The 16,365-nt window shown below is 46.1% G+C and overlaps 1 protein-coding gene across 2 annotated transcripts in view; it reads left to right on the top strand.

The window, feature by feature from the left end:
• The first annotated feature begins 6,329 nt into the window (after positions 1 to 6,329).
• The window catches only part of ESYT1 (extended synaptotagmin 1), a 59,067-nt gene continuing 49,031 nt past the window's right edge, over positions 6,330 to 16,365 (top strand). The window contains exon 1 of one of the 2 annotated variants that reach the window (XM_060272151.2): positions 6,330 to 6,807. In XM_060272151.2, coding sequence (XP_060128134.1) covers positions 6,439 to 6,807 — 369 coding nt within the window. In that variant the 5' untranslated portion in view covers positions 6,330 to 6,438. The remainder of the gene's footprint in view (positions 6,808 to 16,365) is intronic. The other variant, XM_035102821.3, reaches the window with a different exon arrangement.

The following is a 16,365-nucleotide window of genomic DNA, read 5'->3' as shown; positions in this document are numbered from 1 at the left end:
AGACACTGCAACCTGAGTTTGAATTCTTCATTGAGTGGGAGACGGGAAACTCCCCTCCACAGCATGCTTTTCTGGAGATTCTCCTGACCCTCCCATAGCCAGCTTTTGGGGGGCGGCATGTGGGTGTCTGTGCTCTTCCCTTTCCCTATAACAATATGTTCTTGTTCCTCCCATAATTTCTACCCAGTTGTAATTGAAAGTGGCAACATGAGCAAGCATCTCCTAAAGGATCGCAGGTAAAAAGTTGTCTTCTAGCTTTTATTTTTTGGTTGCTTGGAAATACTTTGGAGAAGAGGGGACCTAGACACCTGTGGAAAGATGGGGACTTTCAGTCCTTGCAACCTACTGGGGAGAGTTGTTGAGATCATTAGAATCATAGAATCATAGAGTTGGAAGATACCACAAGGGTCATCCAGTCCAACCCCCTGCCAAGCAGGAAACACCATCAAAGCATTCTTGACATATGCCTGTCAAGCCTCTGCTTAAAGACCTCCAAAGAAGGAGACTCCACCACACTCCTTGGTAGCAAATTCCACTGCCGAACAGCTCTTACTGTCAGGAAGTTCTTCCTAATGTAATGTCAGGAAGTTCTTCCTAATGTTTAGGCCTGAATTGTTTTGGTTTCTTTGAACAAAGAATTAACATCCCTGACACTGGTGTTTTTATTGTTGACCTGCTCCTGACTCCTGCTCCCCAAGGTCCTTCCCAACCAATTGGAGACTCCACTGCTATGCCCACCTTTGCTCCTCTCACTTCATACCTCTCTGGGTCCTGGGGGAAGAGGAGGCTGTCACAGCAGGAGGGGAAGACACCCTGGCTTCTTCACCAGCCTGACTCATCTCTGCCTCTTGGCCTCCGTCCTTCCACTTTCCTGCTTCTGCTTCTGCTTCTGGACTTCTCTCTGCCACAGACTCTCCCTGCTCACTAAATCCTGTTACCTCTTCAGCTTCCAACACCACCTCCTCCCCGTCTGTTCCCTCTTCTTCCTCTGACCACTCATTGTTGCCCCACCACCACCACTCCCCGGGCTTTGAGCCTTCTTCCCTTGGGGGTTCCCCAGCTGGTGACTCTCACTATTCCTCTGTGTCCAGCCAGTCCATGACACTAATTGTATGGCATTTTAATACAGAACTCTGAATTTCAGTGCCAATAATATTTGATGAAGACCTCAATAAGTGGCATCATTAATGGTGCTTTTTCTTGTGTTGTAACAGGGTTCTGGGACTGTCTGTAATTTAGGTTAAACAGTAAAACGGGTAAGCCAAGATGGCCTCAGATGTCAGCTGTGTATTAAAAAGCTTATTTGCACATCCTGTGATATCTGCTCGGCAAGTAACAGCTACTCTGTTGCACAAAAAATGCTTCTAGCAAGATAAGCTTATGAGAAATGTAATCACCTAATGCAGGAAGTATTTATTCCTGCCAAGCGCCACATGAATAGTCTATAAATGTGAAAAGGGAAGGGAGCCTGATCCTGTGCAGCATGAGGATTTCAGTGCCTTCGAGCTGCACACCTCACTCTGCATAAGAATAGGGTTATTGATGCGCAGGGTGACCTTGGGAGGAATCCTATCCCTTTCCTGGGCTTTCCTTTTGCTTCTGACAGCAATAACAATGCAGAGCCTTGGTGGCTGAGCAAACCACAGCCCTCTTTAGCTCTGTAATGTCTGTGTATTCTGTAGCACAATTTCCAGGTCATCGAAGTAAAAAATGTGAACTTCCCTGGGATCTGCACCAGCTTGTAAACCCAAATAGGTTAGCCATGGAGAGAAAAGCCTTCATTCCCCCCACCCCTTACTTCAAGTCAGGCATAGGCAAACTCGGCCCTCCAGATGTTTTGGGACTACAACTCCCATCATCCCTAGCTAATAGGACCAGTGGTCAGGGATGGTCAGTAGTCCCAAAACAGCTGGAGGGCCGAGTTTGTCTATGCCTGCTTCAAGTCTAGTGTAGGTAAGGAAGGAGCCCAAAGAATCCATTCCAGAAGCTGCCGTGGCAGCTGGTCAGCAGAGCCAAAGCAAGATACATTACTGTATTGCCTAAGATGGAAGATCCGAATGCTACACACACACACACACACACACACACACACACACACACACACACTTTTCAGTTGGAATTCCACAAAATCAATTCCTGCAGGAATGTGTGTTTTTGATGGATCAGTCTGTTTATCTCCGAACTGCTCTGTTTACTACTTTTGCACGTGTAAAATTGGCTAGCTCTCTGGCAGGACCATGCCAGATAAACAACTGCAATATAATATACCAAATACGTATATTATCGTTGTCAAGGAGTCAATTTAGACCTAGGTTCAAATCCCCACCCAGTAATGTGACACCCAAATATCAAATGTATTACTGTAGCATTCCTTGGCAGAATGGTAAGATAACACTCCCAAGTAGCAGGTCAGTGTAGCTCCTATGAAATTTGTAGGACTTAATTCTGCCCATTTATATAGCTTCTTCTTTCTTTCTTTCTTTTTTGCAGGGGTAGGGGAGGATTCACTAGAAAAGTGGTTCTGAAGGGATGTTATGCATCACACTGGTGTGCCATGGGGATTTAAGGACAATCAATATTGTATTTTAGGAATAATTCGTGTTCTTATGTAGCTGCATTGTTTTAAACTTTCTGAGGTCCCCATGATCATAGTATAAGGTAGTTGTGTTCTGTGTTATAAATCAAGCACTGCTAGGAGCTGTTTCTTTTTGTTTTCCAATGTATTTCTTATCAATAAATAATTTGGTGTGGTGCAAGCAAATTTTTATTCTGAAATTGTTGCCCAGAGAAAAAAGCTTGAGGACCACTGCATTAGAGGAATGCATACAGCTGTTTAACACGCATGGTGTCAGGCAGCTTCCTAGGTGATGAGCGCAATAAACATGGAAAGAGGATGCTGTTGGACCACATCTGTTTAAAGAATGGCAAGAGAGATTATTTCTGAAAAGAAAGATGCAGATCTTCAAGCCTGTTTCAGAAGGTCTTGCCTTTGTTTTTGGTGCCCTCTTCTCCAGCACTTGTGACCTGCCCATTTGTGCCTCGTAGTAAGAAAAACAACTTTTTATATGATTTTTTGCTTTATTGTCAATGTGTTTGAGCCTCAGTGTACTGCTTAAATTAAACCTTGTTTGACAGAGCATGAAGAAGTCGCACAAATCCTCATGGACAGTGTTTGTCTTCATAATACAGTGTTAGGTAAAGGTAAAGGGGCCCCTGACCATCAGGTCCAGTCGTGTCCGACTCTGGGGTTGCAGCGCTCATCTCGCTCTATAGGCCGAGGGAGCCAGCGTTTGTCCGCAGACAGCTTCCGGGTCATGTGGCCAGCATGACAAAGCTGCTTCTGGCGAACCAGAGCAGCACACGGAAACCCCGTTTACCTTCCCACCGGAGCGGTCCCTATTTATCTACTTGCACTTTGATGTGCTTTCAAACTGCTAGGTTGGCAGGAGCTGGGGCTGAGCAATGGGAGCTCACCCCGTCACAGGGATTCAAACCGCCGACCTTCTGATCAGCAAGCCCTAGACTCTCTGTTTAACCCACAGCACCACCTGGGTCCCTTATAATACAGTGTTACAAGCAGGCAAATGCATCAGTCTTGGGAATTCAGATGTAGGGACAGTGTGTTTGTTTGTTTGTGTTTCAGTAAGTAGCAGGGAAGGGACGCGGGTGGTGCTGTGGGTTAAACCACTGAGCCTAGGTTTGCCAATCAGAAGGTTGGTGGTTTGAATCCCTGTGATGGGGTGAGCTCCCATTGTTCGTTCCCTGCTCCTGCCAACCTAGCAGTTCAAAGGCACGTCAAAGTGCAAGTAAATAGGAACCGCTTCGGCAGAAAGGTAAACGGTGTTTCCGTGTGCTGCTCTGGTTTGCCAGAAGCGGCTTAGTCATGTTGGCCACATGACCCAGAAGCTGTACGCCAGCTCCCTCGGCCAGTAAAGCGAGATGAGCGCCACAACTCCAGAGTCATCCGCAACTGGACCTAATGGTCAGGGGTCCCTTTACCTTTAAGTAGCAGGGAAGTGGTAAATGGCACAGTTGTTGGTGTGGGGGTAGTGGGAAAGAGGAGGAAATGTATGCAGAGCTGCAACATGCAAATAAGATAAAGCCAGTACAGTTTGCCTGATAAAAGATAAAATGTTACTATGTTTTTTGTAATTGCACATCCAGCCCTTGAACTTGCAGCTGGTCTATGGAACCCATCTAGAGAATTCACCAGCATTAAAGATACCCGTCAACATGACATTAGAATTTTACTACAAAAGTTGTGGTTATTTAACATAATCATATATTTTCTATTTCATTTCTCAATGAAATAACAAATAGGTAATTGGAATATATACCTTGCCATGGATAGTTTTGAATGCCTAAAAATATGGTTACTGAGGTTTAAAGAGGAATGTATTAATTTCATTGATTTTTTTAATGAAAATCGGTGAAATATGCTACCCAGTAATGAAGGTTCCTGAACAGTTTACAGAATTGGACTTTAAATGAAGCCTCAGACTCCAACTAGAAATATTGATCTCACTGAATTCTCATAAGTCTAAACAAGTGTTGTTTAAAGGGAGAGGTTCTCCAACTTTACAGAGAGGGTATTAGAGGCTTCTCATGTCACACTTCATGTTTTGGTTCAAAACTAAATGAGATTTACATCAGAATTATGCAAAGGCAACGGACGTGCTGAGGACACATTTCTAAAATACCTACAGATACAGGATCATCTTCACAAATCAAGAGGGGATAGCAAAGTTTGGGCTGACAGCTAGTGGTTAAAATGAGGCAAATAGTGACAAAGGCCCTTAAAATTGTAGCATGCTGTATGGATAGTCCCTATATATTTAGACTTCATTTAAAAAAAAATGAGTGTAAAATTAAAACATTTGTATTAATATAAGCACATGGTGCTGAGAAGAGTACAATACCAATGGCCTATTCAGTCATTTCCTTTCTCTAAAACTGTTGAGTAGCTAATTTGAATAACATTCCAAACTACACTTATATTTTCATATACTGTAATTCCAGAAACAGAAGGATAGCTCTGGTAAATGGCTATAAAGAGCAAGCAAGCAAGAAGTCTTGCTACACTGGAAAAGAGAAGTGTAAAAAAGATGAATGTGGTTTATTGAATCACAGTGGGGGAAATTAACTCTGCACACAGTAGTCACTATTACAGTGGTACCTCGGTTTAAGTACACAATTGGTTCCGGAAGTCTGTACTTAACCTGAAGCGAACTTTCCCATTGAAAGTAATGGAAACTGGATTAATCCGTTCCAGATGGGTACTACTCAACCTGAAGAGTACTTAACCCAAAGTATGAGTGTAATTGGTTCTGGAAGTCCATACTTAACCTGAAGCGTATTTAAACCGAGGTATGACTGTACACTGCACAGGGACAGTGCAGGGACAGATGTTGCTGGACTATGAGTCTCATCATTCCTCCCGCTTGTCTTGCTGGCTGGCACTGATGGGAGTTGGAGTCCAGCAACATCCAAAAGCCATTCACATGCGGCGCCTCACCTTTGCTGTTGCCGTAACACAGGTGTGCATTGCTTTGATATGTAGAGTTTGTGAAGATTCGGGGGGGGGGTATTATTTTTGTTTGTTACGTATTTTTGTGCTTTTTTATTGTCAACTGCCCTGTGCTCCTCGGGTGAGGGGCGGGACAGAAATTAACCAACTGACTTTCTGACTGTAAGAGCTGATCGACAGTAAAACAGACTCCCGCAAGAGGTGGTGAATTCTCCTTCATTGGCGGTTTTTAAGCAGAGGTCAGATGGCCATCTGTCATGTATGATCTAGTTGAGATTCCTGCATTGCAGGGGGTTGAACTAGATGACCCTTAGGGGCACCTTCCAACTCTACGATTCTCTGAATGGGCTGGAATAGGGGGAGGAGGAAGCCTTGCGCGCTGCTAATGCGCTGGGAAACTTTGCTTTGGAACCTCTTGTAATTAAAAGAAGCAACAGCAACAGCTCCTCGAACTGCGCCCTGAGGCTAAGGAACCACAGAAGGGCTACCACGTCTCCCTCTCTCCCGGCCCAAGACCCATCGGAGCCCTTCAAAGAAAGAAGGGGTCGATTCTTTTGTCTGCCGGGCGTGCGGACAGCACTCAGCCCCGAAGGAACTGCAGAGTGAGAGAGGGAAGGGGGAGGTGCCAGGCTTTCGTTACTTTCTTTCTCTTGGAACGGCAGCTGCCCAATCGGAATGGAGGGGCGCGGCTTCGCTCCGCCGCCTGGCTCCACCTCCTCCTGTGCCCAATCACGGGGCGCGGCGTCCCGCCCAGCCTCGAGCTCGGCTCCACCCTCGGAACCTCGCCTTCCAATCCGCGGGCGGAGGGAGCGAGACTCGTTCCCGGACTGCAGCAGCCGCGGGAGCTGGCGAGTTGCTCGCTTATCCGCAGTGCGAGACTCGCGGGTTGCTGTGTCCAAGGCGGGAGCACCATGGAGCTGGCCCCGGAGCAGGAAGCGGCGGCGGCAGCGGCGCCGGATCCGGCCACGGGGGTCTCCTCCGGCTCCAGCGGCAGCGGCTCGCGCTTGCCTGGGGGCATCGGCTCCGCGGAAGCCCTGGCGGCGCTGGGCGCGATCGGGCGGCGGCTGCTGTGGCTGCTGCCCGTGTACCTGGCGGGCCGGGCGGGGCTCAGCCTGGGCTTCGTGGTGGCCGGCGTGGCCCTGTACATGGGGTGGCGGGGCCGGCGGATGAGCAAGGAGCGATCGCTGCGAGCGGCCGGATTGTTCCTGGGAGACGAGGAGGCTGCGGTGAGCGCCACGGGGCTGGGCCGAAGCCTGGGGCAGAGCGAGCTGCCCGCCTGGGTAAGAGCTAGGCTATGCCGTTTTACATGGGGTGTCAGTGGGGGCTCCGGGATTCCTCCCCAGGGAAGCTCCCCGGGGAAGAAAAGGAGCGGCAAAACAAGGGGCGAGCTTTTGGATCGCAGGACCTCAACCATGCCCCAATCCTCTTGCCTTGGATGCGCTCATACGGAATATTTGCGCATTCTCGCTTTCACATGCGTGGCTGCTTGCGTGGGTGTCGGTTTCCTGCTCCTGCAAGCCTTATTTTGGAAGGGGGTGGGGGTGGGTGAGTGGGCAAATATTGGACCTGTTGGTAAAAATACAGTTGCAGGGCGGTGATCCAGTGTCCAAGAAGGAAGCACGTGAAAGTTACTTGGCCACTCAAATGGTTTCTCAGTTTGTCTGCCTTGCCACACATGCCTGCACCAGCTGCCTCTGAATCCTCTAAATATTTGATTTTGTAAATCTTCCCTGCCTGGTCACTTGGAGGCTGTTTATTATCTGGCGCATTTATATCACCACCCTCCTTCCATGGTGGATCTCATACATACTGTTCTGTCCAAACCGGCTGTGGCCCCAGACTGTCCTCAAAACTTACTTTCTTGCAAAAATCAATCAGGCGTCTTTTAACCTGCATAAAGTGATGCTGAGTATACATTGTTGCACCCCTGCATTTTTGACGCCTAACTCCATGCCCTGCTCCATCCTTAGTTTCCTTGTGGGTGCCTTTACCAAGCCTGTGGAAAGCAAAATACGGTATCTGTGGGTGAATCTCATTGCTTCTGCTGGCATCCCAGGTTTTTCCTTCCTCTTCTCCTTGGCAAAGGAAACAGGGAAGCAGTTAGCCTCGGTCTTCATCTGCAAAATGGGGATAATACTGGCCTATGTCACAGGGCTATTGGAAGTATAGCAGTGGACATGGAAAGCGTTCTGAGCAATAGAAATGCTATGTATTATTAAGCAGTGGTATTATTATCTCCCTCTGCCCACCTTCCAGCAGCTGCTTTGTCTTAGAAGGGTGCTTGTAGCCATCAACCTGTAACTTTCCATGTTTCACTGCTCTGCATGAGGGAAGAAATGAAACTGCATCTAGGAGGGGAAGGGAAAAGGCAGTATCCTCTGGCTAGATGTTGTGGCTTGAGGAGAAGCACATGTTCACACCCTCTTGCAAAATAGCTGCTGCATTTAGCACCCTCCTGCAATTTGCAACTCCTCCTGCTCTCTTGATAGGTTTCCTGCTTTCTAAGGCTCTCCTTTCTGCATCTTTAACTCTTTTGATCCATTATTTTATCATCTGCTTCCCTATTTAGCTCCCCTTACAACTTCTTTCCAGAACCCTCCCCCTTGAGGGAATCCTATTTGATTTTCCTGCTTTCTGGCCTCTACAGTGCTTCTCTAGCTGTGTGGATGCCCTTCCTGGAGACGGGTACCTTTTCCCACCCTCCCATTAGAATCATAGAATCATAGAATCATAGAGTTGGAAGAGACCACAAGGGCCATCCAGTCCAACCCCCTGCCAAGCAGGAAACACCATCAAAGCATTCCTGACAGATGGCTGTCAAGCCTCTGCTTAAAGACCTCATGTCTTCTGCCATGCCTATCTTGCTTCTTTCTTGGCTTTTTCTGTCCTCTCTTTACATAAATACTGAGGAAGAGTTGAATGAGCAACCCTGTAGAATATCTAGCCAATAAAAGGAGTAAAACAGCGGTACTTTAGTTTCTCTCTCTCTGTTTCTTTCTGGAATCTCTCTCTGTGTGTCACAATATTCTTCTATCTTACGTTGGTGTCTTACATGGCACCTTACATGGGTGTAGCCAGGTTTTTTTGTTGGGGGGGGGAAGGACTTATGTTGGGGGGGGGCAGAAATGGCATGATTGGTCAATTAAGTATTTTTATTGTTTTACTTGATGGGGGGCAACTGCCCCCCTAAGCCCACTCACTCTATCTGGGTGTGATGGTGGAATGTTTCTAGTCCCATATCTGTGGTCCAAAAGTAAAAAAAAAAGGGGGGGGAAGCACATGTGCTTTTTGGACCATATCTGTTTTCCAAAAAGCACAGGGGAACAGAAGACTGCCCAAAGGGATGAAAACAGGCGACTGGGTGGGAAAGTCCGCCCCTCTGTTTTTTACTGTGTCCCTGATTGTAACCATTTGCAGATTTGAGTGCTGTTGTAGTTTCAGGGGATGTTCAAAGAAACTGAGTATTTGGAAATTGATGATAGTATCTTTCAGCTCTCAGTTCTGTAATGTGGCTTTTAGCACCCTAATCTAAAGTGAGTTCATAGGTTATCATTTTCCATGTGGCAATTGCTGCTCTTCTGAGATAATATGGATGTGCATAGCTGGTCCCAGCATGATGGAATAGAATGTTGTCTCTTCAGGAAACCAGCTAACATTGGGAGACGGTTTTGGAATGTGATACCTTAGCTCTGCTCTTGCTGTCAAATGGAACATGTGAACTTGCCCTTGGTTAACTGTAGCCTGAAACCTCCGTGTGCGCAAGCTGAAAGATCCCCATTGCTTCAGGGGCTGCACCCCTTGCTGGTCCCAAGGGTCACACGGTTAAACTAGTTCTCCAGCTGGGCACTAACATTGGCCGAAGTGCATGCTGGCTTGCCTTAATTCCATCTTAATTGGACCTTTTGTAACTGAAACTGGGATTGCACATCACACACTGAAAACAACTGTTCAGTGCCAAGCTCCTGCGGCTCTAACACCCAGTGTGCAAACTGAATGGCATTTGTGGACATCCCTGAGATGTCAAGGTATGAAAAAAATGGGGGGGCCCTATGAAAATGAAGAGAAGTGGTTAATTCCACCCCAAGTTTTCCTGTGTTTATTTCAGACTTCTAGCTACGCCATTCCATCAGCAGAAAATGAAATGTGGAATGCCCTGATAAATTGCCCGAAATGTGGGAAGGTAGAATTAAATGTGCTGTTGCTGTTGCAAAGTGTAGGTGTGGCCAAAAGATGCCTAACAGGGTTCAGTTATATTAACAAATATAACTCCCAAACCACCTTGCCTCCTATTATTGGCTTTACTTGCTTTCACCTGGCTTGTCCCTTGTCTCCTCTAACTCTCCTCTGCTGGAACTTAAGCTAAAAAACAAAAAACTCCTGTCCATTATGTTTTGCTTGATCAGCTTCCATCCTTCCGATCTTAACATCCCCTGTTTCCCTGAAAATAAGACATGCCCATAAAATAACATGAGTCTGACCAAACTGTGGGAGGCATTGGAAGACAGGAGTGCCTGGCGTGCTCTGGTCCATGGGGTCATGAAGAGTCAGACACGACTAAACAACAACATAAAATAAGCCATAACAGGATTTCTACGCATTTGCACAATATAAGCCATACCCCGAAAATAAGACTTAGTGATAGGCGCAGTTCTGGAGGGGGCCAAGGAAGAGGCGAGGCTGGACACGTAATAAAAAATAAGACATCCCCTGAAAATAAGCCATAGTGTGTCTTCTTGAGGAAAAATAAATATAAGACAGTGTCTTCTTTTCAGGGAAACACGGTAATTCTCTAGCGCCTGATCATCAGCCTCAATTCTCCTTCTATTTGATGGGTGGAGTAAAATAAGATAAGGTGGTTAGGACTGAAGATGCAGCATGTTAAAATCTGTTGTGGCAGGAAGTGATCTGAGGCTCCCCCTTCAACCCAGTGTCTTACTGATAAGGAGAAAAGAAAATCTCACAGGAGATACAGAAACTTCCTCAGCCCTGGGTAAGATAGCTATCCAGTTTTGCAGTGGCTGCTGAAAAGTGAAAAGTGAAATAGTTCTCTTTATAGCCTGATGCAACGAGTATGGCTTTGTTGCATAGTGGCAACAGAGGACCTGATTCTAAAGGGCTATACGGTAAGCAAGGACTCTCTGGTCTGAAGTCTAGATGCAACAAATGAACTTGCAGGAGGGTACTAGGCTCCTTGCACTCCGGGGAGCCAAGACCTGGTGAGTGGGTACCTCAGATTTATTGACTAGTATGGTTATGGGCAGGAATAGGAGCATTTGAATAAAAATTCTGTGCCAAGATTCTATGGCAAAAAGATGCTAAAATGTGCAACCTGTACAAATAATGTAACATGTATAGTGTTACTTGCATGCCCACCTCAAGTGGCAGGATCCACAGGGCAGCGGATCCATCCTCCAAGGAACACCCTGCCAGTTGCTGCTCCCGCAGTGGCATTGGTTCTGATTTGAAAGAGAGGTAGAGCTGGGTATCATCTGCAAACTGATGAACACCCAGCCCAACCCCCCTGATGATCTCTCCCAGCGGCTGCATGTAGATGTTGAAAAGCATGGGGGAGAGGACAGAACCCTGAGGCACCCCACAAGTGAGAGCCCAGGGGCCTGAACACTCATCCCCCACCACCACTTTCTGAACACGGCCCAGGAGGAAGGAGCGGAACCACTGTATGATAGTGCCTCCAGCTCCCAACACCTCTAGACGGTCCAGAAGGATGTTATGGTTGATGGTGTCAAATGCCGCTGAGAGATCCAGCAGAACTAGGAAACAGCTCTCACCTTTCTCCCTAGCCCGCCGGAGATCATCAACCAGTGCAACCAAGGCAGTTTCAGTCCCATGATGAGGCCTGAATGCCGACTGGAAGGGATCCAAATGGTCCGCTTCCTCCAGGCGTGTCTGGAGTTGTTCAGCAACCACTCGCTCAATCACCTTGCCCAGGAATGGAAAATTTGAGACTGGGCGATAGTTGGCCATATTGGCCGCATATAAAGATCATTTTTTTAAGAAGCGGTTTAATAACCGCCTCTTTCAGCAGGTCTGGGAAGGCTCCCTCACAGAGAGAAGCATTCACCAATGCGCGAGGCCCATCGCCCAGCCCTTCCCGGCTAGCTTTTATAAGCCCGGGTGGGCAAGGGTCAAGCAGACAGGTGGTTGGTTTCACTCGTCCAAGCAGCCTGTCCACATCCTCGGAGGTAACAGATTGGAATTGATCCCACGCAACTGGACTAGACAGGACTCTAGCACTCTCCCGCCCTGGCCCTGCTCTGTTGCTCAGTTTTGATGATGCAAAGATGTTACCATATGTTGCCAACTTGCATACTTTGAACTCTGTCTTTGTAGGATCGAGGTCTAGAAGCCTATAAAAACAAAATGAGATTTCCAAGTTGTCAAATGCAGTGCAGGTAGCAGTGTTGCCCCCTCTTTTTAAAAAAAATCAAATTGTTGCATGGAGCTGTGGAATGCAGAGAATCCTTGAAATGGAAACTAAGAGCATGATCTACTGGGGCACAACAAACTCCAGGGCCAGGAAGGTGGAACTGCTGACCAAAACTCTTGAAGCCACAATGCCTTGGTGGATATATTTTAGTATCTTGCTGAGAGTGCAGAACTGTTAAAGATGGAATAGGTTTGTCCATTTGGATGTGGCTTTCAGCAAGAAGGAAGGTCATGTTCCAGGTAGTTTGAAAGCGTATTGTCCCTTGAAATTGATTTTGTAGTGAAACTGTCAAAGCACTCATATAGTATGAAACTTGCTGACTTCAGTTTGTTAGGATAATAACAATAGCTCTTGACCTAAGACAGCAGTAAACATGGGCAACACATTAAAAAGAGGGTCTAAAATTCATTCTTTTTCCTGTTGTAATCAATAATCAAGGGGAGCAAAACTTAAGGATGGTGTCATTCTAGCTGAGAGTGTGATCCTGTGCTTAAAACAACTGTCAGTTGTCTTTAAATTGAATGTCTGCAATCCTACCTAACTTAAGATGAGGAAAGATGAGACAAAGGGCCTGAAAGAATCTTCTTTAAATAAATTAGTGCTGCACAATGAATGTGCAAAACAGCCAACTTATTTTTGTTTCTGGATTAAGAAAGAAGTCAAAAGCAGCTTTTTCCAACCATACTTTAGAAGGTTGGCTGTTTCTGTGTTGAGGAAAGAGTGGCTACAGTGTGCGTGTGCACTTAGTGGTGGGGGAAAAAAACAATTCATTGCATGCCATAAATGGAGAGTTTTCTGCTTTTGCTCGTCGCTGCACTGATGACATCAGGCTCCTAAGTTTGCTCACAGATGCCCAGAACTTGAACTGCTGCACTTGGCCAGCTTCATTTGCTGAGGCCTTTGGGTTGCAGTTCTAACATCTGGAATGCTCAAACCTCTTGCATTAAAAATAACCAAGTTTCATTCCTGGCAGTAAGTGGCTTGAATTGACTTTTGGCTTACTTGCCTTTTATCAGAGATGTCTGAAAGTCAAAAGCAAGGTTGTCTGTGTGCTAAATCTCTCCTGGAAGCATGTTCCCACAGCATGGAGTCTGCTCTAGTTGTGGCCAGCTGTGCCTTTGGAACTGGGGAAAAGCTAACATCATGTCTCTGGATGATCTCTGTGAACAAGCTGTGAAAGGGCCCTTAAGGTATCCCAACTCCATGTTGCAATTGCACAAGAACCATTTAGCACCAAAGGAGAAGGCTGCTTTATATTGGCTCAGATTGTTGGTCCACGTAACTCACTATTATCTAGTACAGTTGACTCTCCAGGAAAATCAATAGAGTCATGTGGCACCTTTATGACAGCATGAAGTCTGTTGCATGAAGTGGTACCCTGAGGTTGTATTTAGGGGATGTGAGGAATTGTAAACAGTGAGGTCGAAGGAAATGTAATGCAGAAAATGGAGACAGTGGAAATTATTAAATAAACAGTGGTAATTCACAAAAACAGTTTTGGGCGGCAAGGCCTGGGCTCTCCAGGGTCTCGGATAGAGAAGGGTCCTGTTACCTCAGGAGTGGAGAACCTCTTTCAGCCCAAGCTCCTCATTCCCTCAGGGACATCTTGGGACCACATTCCAATGGTGGGTGAGGCATGAAGGAAAAGTGGACAGAAAAGTGAAGGTGACACTTACCTTTTTTTACAGTAGGCTACATTTCATCCACACTAGTCAGTAAGTTCTGCACACACCCTCCTTCCAAGCAGCTAAGAAGCATTATTGAAGCCTTCCAGCCATAGAGAGGGGGTGTGACCTGGGGAGAGTCATATTTGGCCCACATGAGGAGATAAACTCCTGTGTTTATCTGGTATTTTTAACTGGAAATGTCAGGGATTGAACCCGGCACCTTCTTCATGAAAAACATGTGCTCTGTCATTGGGCAGGGTTTAGGACTATGGTGTTGTGCAGCCCAAACCTCTTCAGATTTGCTTGGAAGCAAAATCCCACTAATTTCACTTCCAGCTAAGTGTGCATACACTTGAAGCTTGACACCATTTCTTAAATGTGATGAAAGCATGTTTTGCTACTACATTTCCCTCCTCAAGCCTCAATGGCTCTGCTTCCTACATCTCTTCTGTTTCCCCCCTATTGGCTCTCAACGCCATAGCTCCTACTGTGCTGATCAACCCACTGTGTGCCTGTCTCCTGCGAACCCACACACCACACTGCTGTGTTTCCCCAGCTCTTACACCCCCTCTCTCATTGTACTACTTCCTGTGGCCCAGCAATAGTTAGGATAGCAATGCCCCCCTTTCTCTTTGGTCAGTTTTCCTCGTGGATCCACTTTTGTGAGAAACCCTGAAGCTTTAAAACCTGCAAAATGTCTTGTGTGTTTTTAAGTGGAGATGCATTATCTTTCTCTCGGTGATTTTTTTTTTTGTTGAGAGAGGAAAGAGAACCTTTGCAGCAAATAGGAAGCAGCTAGATCGGGTTCAGAGTGTTTACACCAGAAGGCAAGATATTATCTTACTGTGGGGTGGGAGGGGGAGAGGGAAACCATTCTTGCATGTTTTGAAAAAATAAGGCTAGTAAGAAACTGTGCTGAGACTGGGAGCTGCACAAAGAATTTTCTGCATTAATAGTTCATCTAGGCAGGAAGTCCCTTTGCAGATATAACAGCATCCTTTCTCTGATGAATTTTTCCTCTAATCTGGGATTAGCATGGGTCTGTCCAAAATGACCCACTTGCCTGGTTTTATTATTTATTAAATATGTATATTGCCCTTCACCTGAAAAGTTAAAGTGTGGCTTATATTGACAGCTTTATAGTATGCAGCCGGGAGCGCGGGGCAAAGAGTGGCAGGAGCACGGCAAAGTGGTCCCCCATCCTCTCCCCCAAGGCCAGGAAGGGTATTCAGGAAGGAATGGAGTGGCGTATATTTGGGTATTTTTTCTTTTTCCCCTCCCCACGCCCTTCCAATTTTAAAAGTGCGGCTTATATTCAGGTGCAGCTTCTATTTGGGGCAATACAGTAGCATTTGATTTAATACTTAAGGCTCCTAAAAGCTTCACCTGCCTGCTGTATATTTGCATAACTCACTGCTCTGGACACGCCTCCACCAATTGGGCTCCCTTTCTGAAGAGAGCAATTCTCTGTCCGTTGAGTTACCTGTGCTTTCTCTGCCCGCCCACCTTGCAGAGAATATATTGCTTATTTCCATGAGTCACTTCTGTGGGCTTTCTTGCTTCCAGTCAGGGAGCATATTTAGTAGATGTGACTCTTTGGACCAGATGGTCTCTTACTTTTTGCACTTACAGGTAGGTAGCCGTGTTGGTCTGAGTCGAAGCAAAATAAAAAAAATTCCTTCAGTAGCACCTTAAAGACCAACTAAGTTTATATTTTGGTATGAGCTTTCGTGTGCATGCACACTTTTTCAGATACCTTTTTGCACTGTGAAAGTAAATCTTTTCAGCAGTAAGCCTGGAGTAGTGCCTCCAATTTTAATTCAGAAAAACAATCTCAACTATCTGAAGTTTAGAAAATCTCATCTGTCTCCAAATAGCCTTTGGATACTTTAGGGGAAGTTAGAAGGTTTTTAAAATTGATATTATAGCCTTCTGAGTTGCATGGCATGAGTAGGAATTGTGGTTTTAAAAGCACAACTACAGTGGTACTTTGGGTTAAGTACTTAATTGGTTCTGGGGTGCCATTCATAATCCAAAAAGTACTTAACCTAGGCGTTGATAGCGCGCGTGCACGAAGCGCTGATAGAGCGCTTCTGCGCATGTGCGCACGACGGAACCCGGAAGTAAACACTTCCAGGTCTGCTATGTACTTAATGCCATGGGGAAAAAATAGTGGTTCAATTGACTTCCAACAAGCACACAGAGTGCGAACAAGACTGAGTGTATGGGGTGGGGAAGGGGGGGCTCATTTAATTTCACTGCACACAGGTAGTGTAGTGACAATAAAGGTTGTTTTTATTATTATTATTATTATTATTATTATTATTATTATTTAACTCTTCTATGAGAGAACCTCCCTGCCAGATTACCTGGAGGCTATTTTGGTCACATGCAACCAGGCAGGTGGCTGTTACCGAGTGTATTATCTGGCAAGGCTGGTAGTTTAGATCTTGTTAGGTGCCTGTCTAAGCAGATCAAAAATCTCTCAGTATCGGAAAAAGATCCCCTTCTCTGTGCCATGGAATCTGTCTTGGCAGGCCTTAGCAGCAGCGGCATTTGGGGAATGCTTCTGTCTGACTCACCACTTACTACTCACTCTGTTTCTCCTATACAGGATATGCTGCTGCTGCTGCTGCTGCTCATTTTGGGGCCACATGATTAAGAATAGTGGGTGTAGCATTTGGGGCAGGCTGTCGAAGGGAGCTTCTAAATATAAGCTGGTC

Source organism: Zootoca vivipara, chromosome 2 (genome assembly GCF_965207765.1).
Source record: "Zootoca vivipara chromosome 2, rZooViv2.hap1.1, whole genome shotgun sequence".
Lineage (NCBI taxonomy): Eukaryota > Metazoa > Chordata > Lepidosauria > Squamata > Lacertidae > Zootoca > Zootoca vivipara.
Note: the sequence above shows the minus strand (reverse complement) of the source record. Positions and strands in the feature narration are given on the sequence as shown.